This window comes from Sinohyriopsis cumingii, chromosome 7 (genome assembly GCF_028554795.1).
Source record: "Sinohyriopsis cumingii isolate HCF-2022 chromosome 7, ASM2855479v2, whole genome shotgun sequence".
NCBI classification, from domain to species: Eukaryota; Metazoa; Mollusca; class Bivalvia; order Unionida; family Unionidae; genus Sinohyriopsis; species Sinohyriopsis cumingii.
The window spans coordinates 67,501,417-67,520,205 of NC_142967.1; the positions used below are offsets into that span (position 1 = coordinate 67,501,417).

The 18,789-nt window shown below is 35.0% G+C and overlaps 1 protein-coding gene across 2 annotated transcripts; it reads right to left on the reverse strand.

The window, feature by feature from the left end:
* Nucleotides 1-3,083: 3,083 nt before the first annotated feature.
* On the reverse strand, nucleotides 3,084-18,146 carry LOC149795454 (docking protein 3-like). 2 transcript variants are annotated; one of them, XM_089965244.1, is made up of 3 exons: nucleotides 17,787-18,146; nucleotides 8,494-8,610; nucleotides 3,084-7,457 (listed from the first exon to the last, which is right to left on the reverse strand). In XM_089965244.1, the coding sequence occupies exons 1-3, from the start codon at nucleotides 17,842-17,844 to the stop codon at nucleotides 7,165-7,167; spliced, it is 468 nt and encodes a 155-aa protein (XP_089821370.1). In that variant the 5' UTR covers nucleotides 17,845-18,146; the 3' UTR covers nucleotides 3,084-7,164. The 2 variants fall into 2 exon arrangements, with proteins under 2 accessions (XP_089821370.1, XP_089821371.1); XM_089965245.1 differs by having other exon boundaries at nucleotides 8,494-8,607; nucleotides 17,787-18,142.
* Between the last annotated feature and the right edge of the window lie 643 nt (nucleotides 18,147-18,789).

Here is an 18,789-nt window from a genome sequence, read left to right on the forward strand (position 1 = left end):
ACAGAGTTGTGTTTTTCAGGGAGACTGTGTGTGTGTGTGTGTGGGGGGGGCCTTTTAACGTAACTTTATCAATTTATAAATAAACTCCGCCAAGTTTGGACAGAATGCAGTTGCTTCTCATCAGGGACCAGTGACTTGAAGGATTGGAATTTCGTCATTTACGCGTAAGCCGTAATTCAACATTATCAGGAATTCACTTTGTGAGCTGTTTGAACGTGAACAAAGTCGTAAGAAAGTTGGATTGTTTTGGGCGAAGTTTGCTCTAACAGACTAGGGGGATATCAGATACGGATCGATGAATTCCTCGTAAACTTCTGCCGAATCTTCTCTTGCAGTATGAGTTGACACAGTACATCGTGTTCCATTTGTTTGTGGTTTTACACATAACAGATTTGCGATATAAGATTCCCCTAATAGTCACTGGAGAACTCTGAAAACACATTCAAAATCAAGGTTGTCAACGATAAAATGGGGACACACAAAGAAAGCCGAATATAAAGAACGGTATGATAATATTGGAAATAGAAAATGAGGTGATAAGGAGAAATTATAACTGTCTTTTTTCTACATGCTTTTTTAGCAAATACGTGGTGATGGGGCGTCGTTTATTACATAAAATGCAATCACTATGGGAACAAACGGCATGCTCCGAACAACTGCCAAAAACAGAAAGATAACGATAAAACAGAAGTGAGGACTGACAAACTCGCATATTTGAGTTAGTGATCTATCCAGAACAAAACGTAAGTTGACAGGAAAAGATTGTGAAACATAATGAATCAACTCAAACCAAGGACACAGTCCTGACAAGAAAACAACAACCAAACAAGTAGGTGACGGTGATAGTGGGAGAGGAGAGGAGAACAAGGAAACCCTTAATGAAAGCAAGAAGAAAACTCATAAATCTTCTGAAACGGAAGGATATAACGTCACCGCAAACGTAAGAACGGGAATGGAATTGATAAGAAAAGACGGAAGAAGGACGAAATAGACTTCCCCATGCAAAACTACTACAAGCTGAATTTTAGTGAGGACTTTGACGACACTTATTACGAGAGCAGTGATAGTTCCATTTAAACGGTTATTACATAAAAACAATTTTTTAAAATAAAAATTGGAAGAGAGAGAGAGAGAGAGAGCACTGTTGCATATACATTAACACAACTGGGAAGGACAACCATGAATTGTTTGGAAAAAGTCGAGCAAAATTAACTACAGACATAAATCCTTAAAATTACTTAAAGCCATTTCAAACTGACCTCCGTGCAAAGGTCACAAATTTTCCAAACCTGACTTGAGAGAACTAAGGAATGGAAATCAGAAAACAAAAATGGCTAGAGGGACGGGAGTCCTGGACTTAACACAAATACCTCACATCTTGGATAAATAGGAATGATGTGATGTGATGTGATTTTGATTTTTAACGTAGCTTTAAAAAATAAAATCAGTCATATCGCTACGATGTCTGCAGTGTGGCAGTTTATAGTGATGTTTAGCACTGGGGCATCATGCCGCAGACATGTAGCATGATGTCCCACCCAGTCACATTATCCTGACACCAGGCCGACCAGTCCTAACACTAACCTCTTAATGCTGAACGCCAAGCCAGTCAGCTGTTAGTACCATTTTTGTAAGTCTCTGGTATGACTCGGCCGGGGATAGAACCCACGACCTCCCGCATCCGAAGCGGACGCTTTAACCACTTGGCCACAGGAGCAGTCTAAATAGGAATGAAACAGAAGAACCTCAATAAAAATTACTTACTCTTTATATTCATACAATAGCATATTTAGGTAATCGGAACGCATAGAGGGGATATATCTAATGTTCTAAACAGCTCTATGTGCTTGCACGGACTAGGAGTCGTGCACAAATAAACTAAACTTACGTGTATTACGAAAGATTAAGGATTTCCGTGCAAGGAATGCTGAGACAATTTAGGTGTTACACAAAATATACAAAGTTTCGTTGTAGTAATTTTAATATGAGAGGAATATTCTGGTTTTAAACACACAAGAAAAGGATCACATGTAAGTATTAACAGGTTTAGTTTTGCCAGTCATTTTTTAAATTGTTTGCTAAAGATATTCGCACAAATGAAATATGGACAGGGCTATCCATTTTGTATCTACTGCTAGGCCAGCCTGTTTAATACTTGCGACCCAAATAAACATGTATATGGGAGACGTTTTTTTCAAGATTTAGACACCCGGTTACTTTTACCATGTACCTACTATTTCTAAAGCAGGCTGTACGAGCCAGGCCACGTGATGCCGCATTATATATAACCAACAATGTATTAAATATACATAGAAATATTTGCTGCGTCGTTTGATGAGCTTGCATGTAGTATTACAAAACTAGACGTTTGAAAGTGAGAAAAAGTGAAATGACCTAAGTAGTTTCATTAGGAGATAAACCTATATGCATTTTTCATTTAATGCAGATTAAAATTTGGTGCATTTATTCTTTCCATCTATACGGCAATTACTGCAGTAGCAGTTAATTTCTCCGTGATATCATCGTCTTTTTGCAATTCAACGGAAATAGTTACTAGTATGCAAACTTATTTGTGAAATGGGTATTTACGGTAGATTGAATTGTACTTACAGTACAACAAATATCCTCCAGTTTTGTACCGTGTACTATTTTTAAAGCTATACCGAATTGTAATTTCTTCTTATTCAGACCTCTTTTCTCCCTTGTTTAACATGTAGGCTGAATTCATGATTATCAATAATGCCTCGTAAATCGTCTGAAATGGTAAAGCTATAAAATATATCTCTTGTTATTAATGTGGCTTCTAATTTTTTCCCGGCTTTAAATAGGTATCCCTTGTAAAACTTCGTTTACCCGGTACTGTAGGTAGATGAAGTTCTGGCTTCGAAGGTTGCAAATCCCTATTATTTCCTGTTCCGCTTGAGCGTTTCCTATTAACTGCAACGTTGTCACGAATGTTATTGCGGTAATGCTGATTCAGACGACTTTCCGTCCATTAAACTTCTGATGCGTTAAGATCGTACATCTTAATTATGACTAGATTCGACAATAGGCAATACCCAAATAAGAAAGGCACACTACTAGAAGGTTAATAACGACATTTATTATGTGGATTCATGCTAAATACAACATGAACTACTGCACAACAATTGACCTTTTTGCATATTTCAAATAAAGATCAGAATCAATTTGATTTGAAAATTGTCAGTAGACGAATTGCAAAATCGCTCTCTCTCTCTCTCTCTCTCTCTCTCTCTCTCGTGCTTGCATTTAATAAACAGATTTTAGTACAAGAAACGAAATCGTGTAGTGTGGGGTACCAGATAGCTCTTTTGTTCGTAATATAATAAATCATCTGAATCCTCGCCATCACTTTGTGTATTTTCCATATGCGATAATGTGGTGGGGATATGCTCAAACTTAGTTTTAAAAGTTTACACTTTGATGTGATTTTTAGAAGAAAAAAATTAAAAAGGGACGATTACTTCTTGTTACATATACATGGTTGATCCTTAATGGGCAAATATTGTATGCAGACTCTACGAAGCACGTGATACTGCATTCCATACCCAACAGCTTAGAAATAAATAAATAAATAAATAAATAAATAAATAAACAAATAAATATACTTCGGATTGCCGGCTTATACAACTGAAGAGTTTACATGAAATATTAAGAATGGCTTTTTATGTATTATAAATAGGTATCTCCAGGTAAAACTTAGTCAACTAAATGTACTCGAAACTGGAAATGGAAGAAGTTTTGGATTGAAAGGTTGTAAATCTCTATCATTTCCTGTTTATCTTGACAAAGTTTGTGTGCTTTCTAACGTAGTCGCAAAGACGGGCACTGCATTCCGTTTTATTGGTGTAATAATGATCAACCATTCGTCATTCAGGCTACTATATTTCTGGAGTTTTAAGTTCGTTCATATTGAGTAGAGCCAGATTCGACATAAGATAATAGGAAAATAAGAAACGGACAGGAATACGCGAAACTATAACAACTGAACCACATTACGTTTCTCAGTCCATATTTATGAGTTCAAAATTCGCTTTTACACAATCAACTTAAAACCTTTGCATTCAGAGGTGGATGTTACGTTTGAAGATTAGGTGCTAAAAAAAAAACACAATCGAGGCTCGACACCTTTATTACTGGTCATAGTTAAAAGCGTAGCGGCCGTCTTCAAGGTTAAAATGGAGCTTCTAGGCTGGTACTTGATGATAGATTTATGAAAATGTAACGAAGAAAGTTATCTTTTTCATAAAAATCACTTCCTTTGTAGCATGAGTAGCCTCTGATAGAGAGCTGACTTCAATACCGTGTAGACGAATTGAGCGCATTAAAACAATTATCATGTTCTCATATTAATCAGCCGTATTCTACTTCTAGTGATAATGCTATTTGTATACTGCAAAAGTTCAGGCGTTGATCAAGGCCATTACACTTTTTTCTAAATTTAATTTAAACGGCTAGGCACTAATTGGGAAAATAAACAATAATTATTTTCAGGGCCGGATCAGATCATGTGTTGGGGGTGTAGTGTTTTCGAAAACTTCAAAAGTGCCCTGACTTTCCTCGAAAGGGCATCAAAACAAAAGTCTCTGTATCTATTTTCTCAAAGTGTGCATAGAACCCGATAAACGTGCGCAAGAAATAAATGTGGTCAAGTGACAATTGACTGTTCGTTTGTGTGTGTACTTTGTAACTGGCGGGGATGGGGAAGTCCGGAAACCAAAGAGCCCACCCCGCCCAATCCGGCCCTGATATTTAGTTTTCAAAATAGCGCTAGACATCAATTTTACGCGATAATAAGAGAACTTATCAAATAAGCTTCACAGTCCATTTCTTAACATCTAACATCTGAAAAGTTTTAAGGTGTTTGCTTTTGTGATATTTTCTTTAAATAGTTAATATACATCTTGAGACTTCGAAACGCGACATTTAACAGTATTTGAACATGTACGAAATGTCCCGACTGACTGGATGCAGGATACTACAGGCGTAGCGGCTGATTTGAGCCTAAGATACAAATTAAGCCAGTGTCCGTAGATTACATGGGAAAAGTGTGGTCAAAAATAGTTTGGTATTCTTTATTGAAATTACTTTGTTCATGACATGTGTATAACAATTGATAGAGTGAAATAGCCAATACAGTGTACACAGTTCCGTGCTTTTGTACAAAATGCCGTACCCTTGCACATTCTCAATGCTATTTAAGGATTAAAGTGCAGAATTTTTTCTCGTAGTTCAGCTCGTGTAACACATCTATTTTAGTAAACTACACAGTGTTATTCTTATTGAAAAATCTTTAAAAATAATTGACATGTATGTCCTAATGTCCTAGTGCTCTTGATCGTATATGTCCAACATAAATAGTAAGACGTTCTTTTTGTAATCTCTTATCGAATGTTATATGTATTTACTACCTGACTGAGTGGACTTACATTATTCATCGTGGGCATTTAAATCCCTGCCTCTCTGTCCTCATCCACCGGATGGAGTGGGTAACGATTCCCATACGGTATGTATGTGTTTATGTCTGTATGTGTTTATATGTGACTATGTTGTTGATAAAAAATAACTTAGACACCCTTTTACCTATTTACTTGAGATAATGTGTTTGCATGAAATAATCTAAAAACGAAACTTTTGTCAACATTTTTTGGCAACAAACTAATTGTATTTAACACATTTAGATAAATTCATTAATTGTGGTTTTTTTTTTTTTTTGGTTTTTTTTTTTTTTAGCAGAGTTTTCTAATGATTCATCAAATTTAGCGTAATGTGAAAATAGTAGTCCAGGTAAGCAAATATATCGCTTAAAAAGTGTGGGCTGACACGCAAATAGTGAAACCCACCCCCAATATATGTCCTATTAAGTAAGTTACTTATTGTATATTCCTATATAATAATTTCACAGCTCCGTGCGCTAACAAGCAATTTGTGGTCTAAAGTAGCGATATTACAGAATCTTCAGAATTCAAGTCTTGCTTGGATTTATAATTGTAGTTGTAAAACATATGGAATATTTAATTTACGAATCTGTTCCATAACAAATGCATTGCTTTTATGGCATGTTTGACATTATATTTAATACCTTAAAAAGCCGTGAACCATTGTACAAAAAATGTTAGATGCATACGAGTTTATTACAAATATATATGACATTAGCAGTAATTTCAGAAACACCGTCATGAGTTTGGATTTTAAATAGTTTATATTTAACTGGAAGTATTTGAGTACTCGTTAAAAATCGTTTCATCCCGCTAAAGAGAGTCTACTCGTTAAAAATCGTTTTAGTTCCGCTAAAGAGAGTTTACATTTCTACCAATGATAACTGCTACATATACATATGAACAGATCAACAATTTAAGATTAATTCTGTAACATCTACAAACTGAGTCATATATATTATTGATAGTTTGCTTATTTAAAATATACATTGTTTGATAAAAGAAGCTTACTCCTTCCGTTTACTCCGTTGATTTGTATTTATTTAAGTAAATTTCAATGAACTAAGATACTCCATCCCCTCCAGCATGTAGCCTAGTATATCAAAATTATTTTGGGAAGGATATTTTTGATCCACGTGTGATTTTGCTATTAAACTGTATAATCGTCTGTCTGCGCCGAGTGGGTATAATTCCAAAATGCTCAAAATTATCAATACATTTTAAATCAGATGCAGAAACTAATGAATGATCTATCAGAGATATATTCTAGAATGTTGGCGCACCGATGTTCATACCCTCTTCACATGACCATTCCAAATAAACACAAAAGATTATAACGTTTGCCCATTGCAAGTAATTTGTTACTCTCAACACTTGATCACAGTTGACATATTATTAGGTAAACCGTTGTATTGTTCATCATTCGAATAATGACAGAACGAAATGAAGCAATGTGTACCGTGTCAGACTCAGATGGCTGTCATGGGGAAGTGCACGCACGCAGTTTTCTATTTTCGTGTTAGTTGATAGCGTAATGGTTTATTTGTCAATTTACTAACATAAATATCTTGTCACTGATGATACGAACGGACCACAATTTTTGCCTTATTTTAAGATTTCTGATAAACTCTTTCCTCATTCGTGGTCTTGTACAGATTCAAATGATGTATTTTGAGTGCCCAACGGAAGAAGTAATTGATTACCATTATTTTGCATCGCTTCGATCTTTTAAAAGATCATAAATATTCCGCGAATGTTTTGCTTTAAAAGTAAATAATCCTTCACCACACGGGGCCCGTCTTCCAACGTCCAAGGACAATGTTTCGTTTAGAAGACCAAAGCGCCTAATGGTGTACAAAGGCCAGGAATAGGCAACAAAATCTAAGCTGTCGTCCATGAGTACAAGACTGGTGTCCGTTAACACGATCTTGTAATGCCCATGTAGATTGCATCGCAGTGATGCCTCTGTGTCACATATTTCCACATCATAGGCAGTTTCTGAAATAATTAATTAATCCCCGAAATAGTCTATGCGTCAAAAAGTACTTAGTTACGACTACATGTACGTATGCTGCTTGTCACCTGCACCACGTGTATTATTACTGATACAAATTACCACAAAATTTGGGATACAGCGTAGCGTTTGTCTTAGCAGTACCGATGTGAAACACCAAATTTCAAAAGTAGCAACGGTTCTCTCGTGTCTGTAGTCCGTTTCCAAAGCTAACAATGATAATAAACTGCATCGAGAATCGTCTACTGTTATATGGACAACTTGTGCACATACTGGAAACCTATCATTGAATCCTACATTACGCCACCAAATTATATTCATTTAAGGCAATATTATGTATCCGATCAAATAGGTTCTTAAGTTTTTGCTTAAAAAATGTCCATTATGTCGCCATTTATTTGGATCAGTCGTGGATATTGAGAATTGCGCCCTCCTTGACATTTGCCATATAATAAACACGAGCATCTCCCAAGATGTAAAGTCGCCTGCAAAGAAGTAGCCGCTGCTACGCTCCATCCCAAAACTAGTAGGTTACATTTTAAGTGAACGTCTTTACAAATGGCAAAGTGATACCTATTTCTTTCTGTGTACAAACTATAGTATTTGCATTTCGTGAGCAGGTACATTCAATCTATATGGTTCATATAGTTACAAAAAATAATGTTTTAGAACAAGGTTAATATCGGGTACATTAGTTATAAAGAACTGAAAGGATATGACAAGCAATGATTCTATGTGAGATACAATATATTATAAAATATATTTGCACTAATCAAATTACATAATTTCAAATAAATTCCCTTCATCTAAAAGTTTGTTTAAAAAATTAAAAGAAATTGAAACCGAATTTTGGGGGTATTGACTTTCTTTCATTATTTATCATGTTTGTGTCAAAGGGGGATACATTTATCAGATCAGTGTCATTTTATTCGCCTTTTGTACAGAGCTAAAGAAGATAAACTCTTTCATTGAATATCGTCATAATTTGCTTTTTCTGTCTCCAATATAATCATATATTACCATTCCTCCTTTCAAGCCGAATCTCATCATAAGGATGAACATCTTCACATCCTGTAGACAGGTTGGTGTACGATTCTTCATCTGATATCGCCATCCTGGAGACTGATTCCAGACCTGCTAGTAGATGCATGACAAAATCATCTAATAAAATATATTGACTCAAAATGTTTGAAATACCTTTTATAACAATAATGCGCAATTGAAAAATAGGTCAACAGGAATCAGTAAACATGCTGTAGCAAATAATGGTCTACACATGATAAAGCCTGCTTCAATCAATAAAGGTTCTTTATGTTATAGAAACACTTCTATCTGAAGCATTATCTTCGTGTAGGCTTGAGATGTAAAATGCGTCATGTACAGTGACAAGCCTATCAACAGTTTATAATCGCTGATTATATATATATATATATGTGTGTGTGTGTATATAAGTACATACGGTTTTAAGAATCAAATCCAAAAATAATCCAAGAATAATCCACAAATTAAATTTTAAAAGTCCTAATAATGAAATGTTCTAATTAATTCAAATTCGAGTCCCGATGAAGAATCCAAGATGGAAGGCGATGATTTATACTGTAGCTATTATTGCGATGTTGTCAACAGTTCTGTGTTATTTATAAACAATCATCCGGTGTTTGAATTTCCCAATACAATTTAATGAAATGTCTTTGTCCAAGAATTCTGTATGAGCACTCATATATTTCCAGGAAAAATAATTAAGCCTTTAGAATCAAAATAATTTGAATAAAAATTTAAATCAATCCAAACTGACACAACAAAATAACGCCTTTACGTCCCAGTGCTTTTAAGCCCGACCGAGAAATATCTATATAAACAAAAAAATATACAGTAACTTGAAACGCAAAACAGATTTCCAAATGAGGGTCAACTTTCCAGAATCTTCGAGAACTATTTACGTCTAAAAGCACCTAATCCCAGTATGACATTGAAATAACAAATCATGTTACTCTAAGATTAAGATAAGAAAAAGTTCGTTACTTGTCCAGTGATTTCTGAATTAAGGTCGGAACTAGTTCCGCTATAGGTGTTTACAATCGAAGAGTCAAGGTCAAAACATTTTCTGGAAAAAATATCGAGTTTCCAGTAAACCAAACTACATTTTTTGACATATAATGAAATTAAAAATAAAAAGATTTTAAAACTTAAAAAGAATTAAATTAAATCAATTATAAATTACATCAAGTATACATAACACTTTCCCCATAAAGAAAATGAATGCTGTATATGCTAAAGCTTTCTTTTAACAATGGATTAGTTATACATGAGGTTATAAATTACACACATCATACATGAAATAATACACGGGAAAGTGCATCTGGTATTAAATTATCTTTCCCCTTGATGTGCCTGATATCAATATCATGTTCCTATAATAACAAACCCCACCTTGGTAGTATTTGATTTTTCGTTTACACCTTTTCAATAAAAGTAAAGGGGTTGTGGTTACTAAACACAATAAGCTAAGAAGAAGCTGAACTAATGTAAACTTCAAAATGTTGTAATGACAATATCAAAGCCAAAATTCCTTCTCGATTGTTGAATAATTTCTTTGGTGCTTATTTAATTTCATAGAAAAATAGCACATTGGACGATCAATGCTATTTTCGTCTTCTCGGATCAAAACGGCTTCAACCCCAACATCACTTGTATCAAACAACAGGATAAATGATTGGCTGAAATTTGGAGCTGTAAAAACTGGCGCCCTTTTAAGTATGGCTTTTAACTTGTCAAAGGCCTCCGGACATTTTTCAGTCCAAAGTAACTTGTTTTTCTTACTCAATAAATTCATCAGAGGTTCAGCAATTATAGAAAAATTGGAACAATATTTCCGATAGTATCCAGCCATACCTAAAAATTGCATCGGTTGCTTTCTATTTATAGGTACAGGGAATTCATAGATATTCTTGACCTTAGCATCTATAGGTTTAACTTGTCCATGTCTCACGATATGTCCTAGAAATGGTACACTAGCACGGCAGAACTCACTTTTGGATAAGTTAATTGTCACACTTGCATCTGTGAGTCTGTCCAAGAATTTACGAACTGCTGCTAAATGTTCTTTCCAGGTGAGGTTGTAGATAAGGACATCATCAATGTAAGCACCACCGTTGTTAAGACCAGAGGTAATCATATTCATGAAATGTTGAAAAGTACATGGCGATCCTTTCATCACAAAGGATATTACTTTATATTGATAAAGTCCATCTGGAGTCACGAATGAAGAAATTTCCTTTGCTCTTTCCGTTAGTGGAATTTGTCAAAGTCCTTTTCATATTTGGGATTTCTGATCTTATCAATGCAGTCATCGATTCTTGGTAATATGATTGAATCTGTTTTCGTCACACTATTGACCTTCCTATAGTCAGTACATATACGGACAGTTTTATCTGGACAGTTATGCAATGTGAACTCCAATCACTTTTACTGGGCTCTATAAAATCATTCTCCAGCAAATACTGGATTTCTTTTTCAAGTATTCCTGCCTGCGAGGGTTCATCCTGTACGGGTTTTTTTCACCGATTACGAATTTAAAATGTCAAGGTCGTGGAAAATTGCGTTTATTCTTGTAGGAACATAATGCAAATAGGTGCTCATATTCAAATAATAACTGTTTGAGTACATTTCTTTCTTGCTCTGGTAAATGTGAAAATATCTGGTGAAGATCTTTCATAATTTCTGAATTTCGAAGATTTATCACCCCAGTATCAGTAGAATCCATGATATCCCTTCATTTAAATCTTCACTTAGTGGGAAAGGTACAACTAAATTAATTTCATGTTTAACCTGGTTATCTCTTTCATTATACTGCATTCCTATAATTTATTTAGATTCGAGGAGCACTAATATTATACTTTAACTCTTTCATTCTCATCTTAACTTTACATGGGCCGTAATATCTAAACTGAAGAAAAGTTTGAAGAATGAACAAGAGAGACAGAACTCTATTACCGGACTCAAAATGTCTCTCGATTGTAGTTCTGTCAAACCATAGTTTCTTTTTTAAATTGAATTTCTGAATGCCATATTCAGGTATAATCAGTTGTAAAGTTCTAGACCTGAACTTTGAGCCTTGATCAGACTGGACAGATTTCGGAAGGCCAGTATGAGATTTTTTTTTTATCAAAGCTTTTACTATTATTTTAGACTTAATAATCCGTAATGAAATTGCATTTGGAAACCTTGTTGACGCACACATAATGGTCAACTGGTATTGATTACCTGACTTGACATTAGGTACGGGATCAACACAATCTACCATAATTCTACTAAATGGTTCGTCAAAGGCAGGAATAGGTTGTAAATGAGCCATATGCATTTTCTAATTGGGTTTTCCTACCATTTAACAAGTATGACAAAATTTACAGTATTTGCTAACATCACCCTTGATTTGTGGTTCAAAAGCAGTGAGTCTAGATCTAGATGTTATAAGTACTTTTAATCCCTAAATGACTAGCTAAAGGAGTTTCATGGGCCACACTAAGTATTTCCTGTCTGTAAGGATTTGGAACTACAATTGGATAGTTCACTTACCACTCATCAACAGCAGATACCACAGGGGGAGCTTCATTTTCTCACAAGAATTCCATTTTAAATGACAAAAGAGACATAAACTTCATTGACTTCAGTTTCAATACTGGACGTTTGAAACAAACGAGATTTCAGGATCTTTTCCTGTTAGACGCCAATTAATTGTTGTTTGTCAGCATGATTAGAATATAAAAAATATTTAGTTAAAAGAGGATCACTGTGATCAAAACATTCTGATTGATCCAGACAAGGAGTGAATGTGACCTCATCAAAAACATGACCAATACATGTGTCAGCTAAAAAAATACTTTCCTTGCCAATATCATTCTCAAGAGCTTTCTTTGCCATAGCTCTAGTAACTGCACAAGCTGGGAATAAATCAGGGATTTCAATTTCGATTGGATCGACTTTCTGATCCAAGCAAGTCTTGTAAGTTACAAGTGGATTAACTACAACCTTGTCTTCAGCTAGGTCGTTGCCTATTAATAAATGAATGCCCTTAAAGGATACAACAGGCACTGTGCCCATCGTCAGACAATGTCTGACGAAATATATAACAATGGAGAGGAACATTAACAAGGCAAACTCTACTACCTGCATAAGAAGACTCATTAGAAGAAGACTTCTCAGATAAAGGAAAAATACCTGAAAATAAAATACTCGGAGAAGCTTCTGTGTCCCTTAAAATGTACAGTACTGCGCTCCTCTGTCGACAAACGTTAATGAAAGATTAAAAGCATAATAGTTATTGGTTAAAGTAAAGGTCTCCATTTATTATTAAGCCTTTCAAGAAGGAATATTGCTTCTACAACGTTTGTTAATTATGATCTAAGTAGTTTTGTTGAATTACCAAGAAAGGACGTGTTTATACCGATGATCATAATACATACTTGTAACAATTATATCGTGACTGTCGTTGGACTATGATATTCGTTATAATTCTGGAATGATAGATAGATGGAACAAATTACTCTTTAAAGGTCTTAATTAATTTCGTTCATAACAACGGCAGACACATCGGTTCTTGTACGAGTGTGTCTATACTTATAGATTAGACAAATATCATGTTTATATTTAAAATACACTTACAAATTAATTTAAATGTATGGACCCTACACCATAAGAAATAATGATTATATAATCTGTATGAAAAGGTGATATAAGAAGATACTAATACAGTGTATTTTTGAACAGCCGTTTGTATCCATTTATTGTAAATTATTGAATAAAGTTTTAGCACATTTTCTTATTGTTGTGTAAGTCAGGGTCTGTAGATATATGCGCATTAAAATCTCGACCAATAATAAGTGTGTAATCTTGATATATAACTCATGGACGTCTTGCGAAACACGGGTATGCGGTTATGATACCGCTGGAACAAATTCTTATTCCTTGTTAGTTCCAGATGCTTCACCGTCTCCGTCTCTTTCGTCCTCTTGTGCTTAGTTTAAAGCTGTCTTAGTAATTAATCCGCATTTCTCCAAAACTGTTTCCTTAATTTTAAAGCCAGGAAATGTTAACTGCAAACCTGGGTCTTAGTTTGGGATGTAGATGGTGTGCTTGTTCAATTTCACTATTAGATTAGACATTATTCAAATTCTCCTGATATTTTCTCTTATCAGTGTTTCTCCACTTGTCATCCTTGATGTCTGGCACATCACGGAAGATCATGTTGTCTCTGTATGATTGGTCTAATAGATTATTACTAAGGTTTTCTTCTAAACGTAATGGAGATTCAGTGAGATCGTTATTTGTTTTCGTGTAAGCTGTTATTGTGCGCCATTTGAGATTTTTTTATTCTTTAATTGTGTTCGAAGTGATCTAATCGATCGTTAATGTATTGGCTATCAGCAAGAGTATCATTGAGGATTTACGGACTCTGTGGCCTATGTAATAGTCAGAGCGAAATGAGGGATGTAGTTCCTTTCGTAGCTATATTGATTGTGACTGAGAAAACGTGGAGTGTTATTCTTACCAATCGTGTAGACATTGCTCCCGGTTCACTTGTGCCTCTTGTTTAATCTTGATTTTGCCATACATTCAAGGCATAAAACTGTCCAGTTTATATTTAAAAGTCTTCGTTGCTTCACCTGTCTCAGCATATATTAAAGGCATACTTTCTAGTGCAAATGTTCCTGGTTTCTTGGCGGCCTCCCTGGGCTGCCGGTTCCATGTCTTAGGTTTGATTCAGTTGCAAAATCAACAAGATAAAAAACAGAAGACGGATTGCTAAGGAAATCTTGCCAACATTGAGATCAGAGGACAGCATATTTTGACATCAGAGGACAGCATATTTTGACCAACATAACACTTTGCCCGTACCCATATTTAATTTATGATCCACCTATGCCATGGACTGAACTGGCATTACCAGTGCACATGCACGCTTTCAACGTGACTTATAGGTTTTAAGATACAGGGTAAAACGAATGTTTAGAAAAGTCAAAATTGATGCATTTAAGCAATTTCACCATGAACATTTACCAATCAGCATTCATGCAAAGTTTCGAACCGTTCACATTTCCTTATTCGGAGAATTAGTTAAATCTCGTCAAGAGCCTCATTGTGTATTCTCACTAGATCACGTATCGGAAGTCATCTACTACTACAACTATCACCACTACTACTACTACAAATATTAATAATAATAATAATAATACTAAGAAGAAGATGATGATGATGATGATGATGATGATGACGAAGAAGAAGAAAAATAGTCCACACTGTTTTAGAACAATATGTTGCTTTGCTGCTTCATGTTCCGCAGCCTAAAGAGTTTTATTATGTTCACTTACCAGATTGTAGGGCTAAAATTGTACTGCTGTAATGCATATAAATCTAATGTAAAAATATTGCTTGCTTTATAGTTACCGATACGGCCAGATAATTTCCCATCAATAAGGACTGAGAGCATAGGCGCTAGATTTGATCGATTCAAAAACTGCATTGAATTATAAACAATCTTCGTTCCATGCACAATTTTTAAAACGATATACACATAAATCTACTAGACTCTTTTGAAATCGTCTGTATCTATACGTCATAAATAGTTTTTCAAACCTTCCATACAAGCGTGTATAAGTATGAACATGGTAAAATTGGTACAATTCATGTATCAGCGAGTATCTCAGAAAGATTGTATGTTGCTAGAATTAAGCTAGACGGCAAAAAACAATGAATACCATTGTGTCGGTGTCATTGTCCAAATGCACGACACCCAGTAATTAAGATATTGATATTATGTTTTACGTCTATTCACAATATCTTACATGTTGGGCATATTCCTCTATTATAATTGAAGCTTAAAACATATGAGTGACTTTAAGTTTTACCTGCACACACATTAACTTTCTCAAAGAATTTGATGTAATTTTGTACAATAATTCAGTTTTTGTCAATTTTTATAAAGCGATTATATTCAGATAAACTAGGCATAAACGCTAATTATGCCCACACCTTTTAGAAAGCGTCTGTACCTAAAGTCGTACATCTTCTACGCTAATCAAGAAAGAGTCTTTAAACTTGGAGCCTTACAGGGGACCATAGTTAGCAAGGTGCACAATGTAAAATTGATTTAATTTATTAGATAAAGGTCTTAAATAATGCAGATTAGAGGTGCTACAAATAAATCGTCGCAACATAACATTGAGTAAGGATGCTGCCCCTGTGTCATATCCTCAAAATTTTGGAGATAGCTATTATATGTTGTGACCATGCTTAAATTTACTGAGTTTAACATGTTTGAGGCTTATATAAAATCATGGGTCTTGACATAACTGTGGCCCATGAACATCTCAGAATAAAGAAAACAAAAATTCGAGAGAATGATGCAAATTTCATTTTGAAATCATCCTATACATGTCGTCATCGCCTAAGTCGTTGAGTGCGGTCTTCAAATCAGTTTAGTCACTCCAAAATCTTGTGTATTTTTCCTGCTGCATGTCACTTCCATACACATGTATATTTTGTTTGTCTTTAATCCAGGCTTGCGTGTTCTTAACTACCTTAATATATGTTATAAAGCATGTGATGTTTAGTCTTTTACGCAGAATGTGGTCATCCTAGCCAACATAAGTAATCACTTAATTATGATGCGAGTAGTGTTACTTTCTTTACAATTAACGATATATTCACACAACTGCATAAGTGTTTAGGTCTGAGTCAGCGGAAAGAAGAGTTGATATGATGCATAGAAACATCGAGACTATCAGACCGTGACGTGTTCAAAAGTCGTATCAAACGAATGGGGTTTTGCATTTCTAACTTACCAGCTCATTCATGCTCTTAAATATTAGATTTACTGTATGAATTAAATTAACACGAACTGGGTTTAGCAAAGTTATATTAAATGCGTCTATAAAGGAAGACACCTTAGTTTGGATCTGGGTGTGAGATACATAAATATATAGAACGCGAGAAAAAACATGCAAGATTACCGGTTTATTAAAGTACACTTATTCCACTCATTATCTGGATTTTTTGTTAGATCTGGATACACAAGCATTGATTCATCAATCCATATTTGTGTTGCCAACATAATTTAAAATGATTTCTGCAAAGGTCATTTATTCATATGTGCAGTATCAAATATTTATTTGATAGCTTAAAGTTGTATGTATATACTAGCTCAAATTATATTGCGAGAGATCTCAGTGAATGGAAGATTAGATCTCTGATGGGTTTGAATAAACTGAGATTAACTGTTAAGAAAAACTTCATGTGAACATATGGCACTGGAAGGACATTATTTTTAAAAGTCATATTTCAAGCCAGTTCCTTTATAGCTTTCTTAAGGGCATTGCTATATCAAGCCCATTCCTTTATAACTATTATAAGGACATTGCTATTTTAAATATATTCTTTAATGACTAACATAAGGCGATTACTATTTCCACGCTATTTCATTAAAGCTATTTTAAAGTAATTGATATGCCTGTTCCTATATAAATATCTTAAGATAAATCTAGAGATGATTAGTTAATGTGTTTTACTATAACGCAAGACATAAACTGGAAAGAAATATAAAAGTTGCATATGACGGATAACTTTTTATGTTATGTACAGCACACCTTGAGAGTTAAAGCGTCCGCCACGGATCCGGGAGGTCGCGAATTTTAACCCCGGTCAAGTCATACCAAACACATAAATGGTATTAACAGCAGCCTCGCTAAGAGCTAAGCATTAGCAGGTTAGTGTTAGGACTGATCGGTCTGGTGTCAGGATAATGTGACTGGGTGGGACATCATGCTACATGTTTGCGGTATTATGCCCAAGTGTTAGACATCTCTATAAACAGCTACACTGCAGACATCGTAGCGATATGACTCAAATTTGTTAAAGCTACGTGAAAAATCCAAAACACACACATGCACACACACACCTTGAGTAACTGAACGGCTAGGCTGTGGACCAGACCCTTACTGAATGGCTAGCAACTTGACTTACCCCTAGTTATCATAATGCTAGATACGGCATCAACCACTAGTTACCATAATACAGGCCATTACACTACCCTTTAGTTGTTATCATGCTTGCCACAGCACTAACCACTAGTTAAGATAATGTTAGCCACTGCACTAACCACTAGTTACTATAATGATAACAACTGAACTAACCACTAGTTACTATAATGTCAGCCATTATCATTAGTTACTGCGTTATCGGCTAAAATACTTTACGCCAAAGTAAACTACGATGTTCTTATAAAATTTCTAATTTTATAGGAAAACAATGATACTCACGGTGACTATGTCGCGCTCTTGTAGCATTGATGTATGTATGTTTTGGGCTCTGCTCCATGATAGAAGAAAACTGTATTAACAGCGTCTTTATAACTTAGTTTATGAGACACTGACTAAACGAAAGAAATAAAGCCCTCTATATACAGGCTCGGAGGGTATACAGATTTGTTGTAACTAGACGCTTGTTCCCGTAGCTAAGACCAACGAACCGTTCAATAGTCAATAGGCAAGTTACTTCACAGCATTGAATGAACCAATTGTTCGCTTCAGGTACGGTAGTTCATAGTGTTAAAACCAAAACTAATGTGACACAGATCTTATGTAACCGAAAGGTACTTTGTGTGCACCACACTTTTTCACCAGTGATACAGAGACAACTTAAAGCAAATTAAAGCAAAAGTAAATGTTGCTATTTTAAAGAAATTAGTAAGCTGACTACTATATTTTCTAAAATTCAAGGGTCCTCATCCTTCTACTTGACCGTTAGAAATAAACACTTGTACCAATTGTACCACGTTTATTTAACAAAGCGTAATGCAAATAGGATAAGGGAACTGAATAAAGATTAGAGATATAGGCAAATACATGCATACAATGGATAATGGAATGTATATCAGGAAAGAATCCGTTTCTATGCCAGCTACCTTTAGCAAAATGCATATTAGTAACAAAACATATATGCATTTCTCAATGCCATGTACCAGTTGGTGCTGTAATAATTATATATTTTATCTTGACCCAAAGTGGACAGCTTCACAATGGTGTTCTGAAAAGAAAACTTTAGTGGATCAGGCGACCCGGCAGAAACGTTCATTCCCCAAGATGTAAAGGCGAATGGTAAAACTCGAATGGACAGTATTTGAGCATCAGCTGAGATCCATTACGACCTGACTGGCATTCACTGGATTCAGACAGACCTGAACAATAATCTGAAATCTAGCTCACGCGTAATTTATCACATTATCCCTCCCCACCTACAAGATATTTCAAGTCAGATGTATAT

What these genes read in the sequence shown, in the direction of transcription:
- LOC149795454 (XM_089965244.1), bottom strand. Translation starts at nt 17,844, where the DNA reads ATGGAGCAGAGCCCAAAACATACATACATCAATGCTACAAGAGCGCGA. An exon ending in AAGAGCGCGACATAGTCACC is followed by an intron (nt 8,611 to 17,786) that starts GTGAGTATCATT and finishes TGCATCTACTAG; the next exon opens with CAGGTCTGGAATCAGTCTCC. An exon ending in TCGGCTTGAAAGGAGGAATG is followed by an intron (nt 7,458 to 8,493) that starts GTAATATATGAT and finishes TAATTATTTCAG; the next exon opens with AAACTGCCTATGATGTGGAA.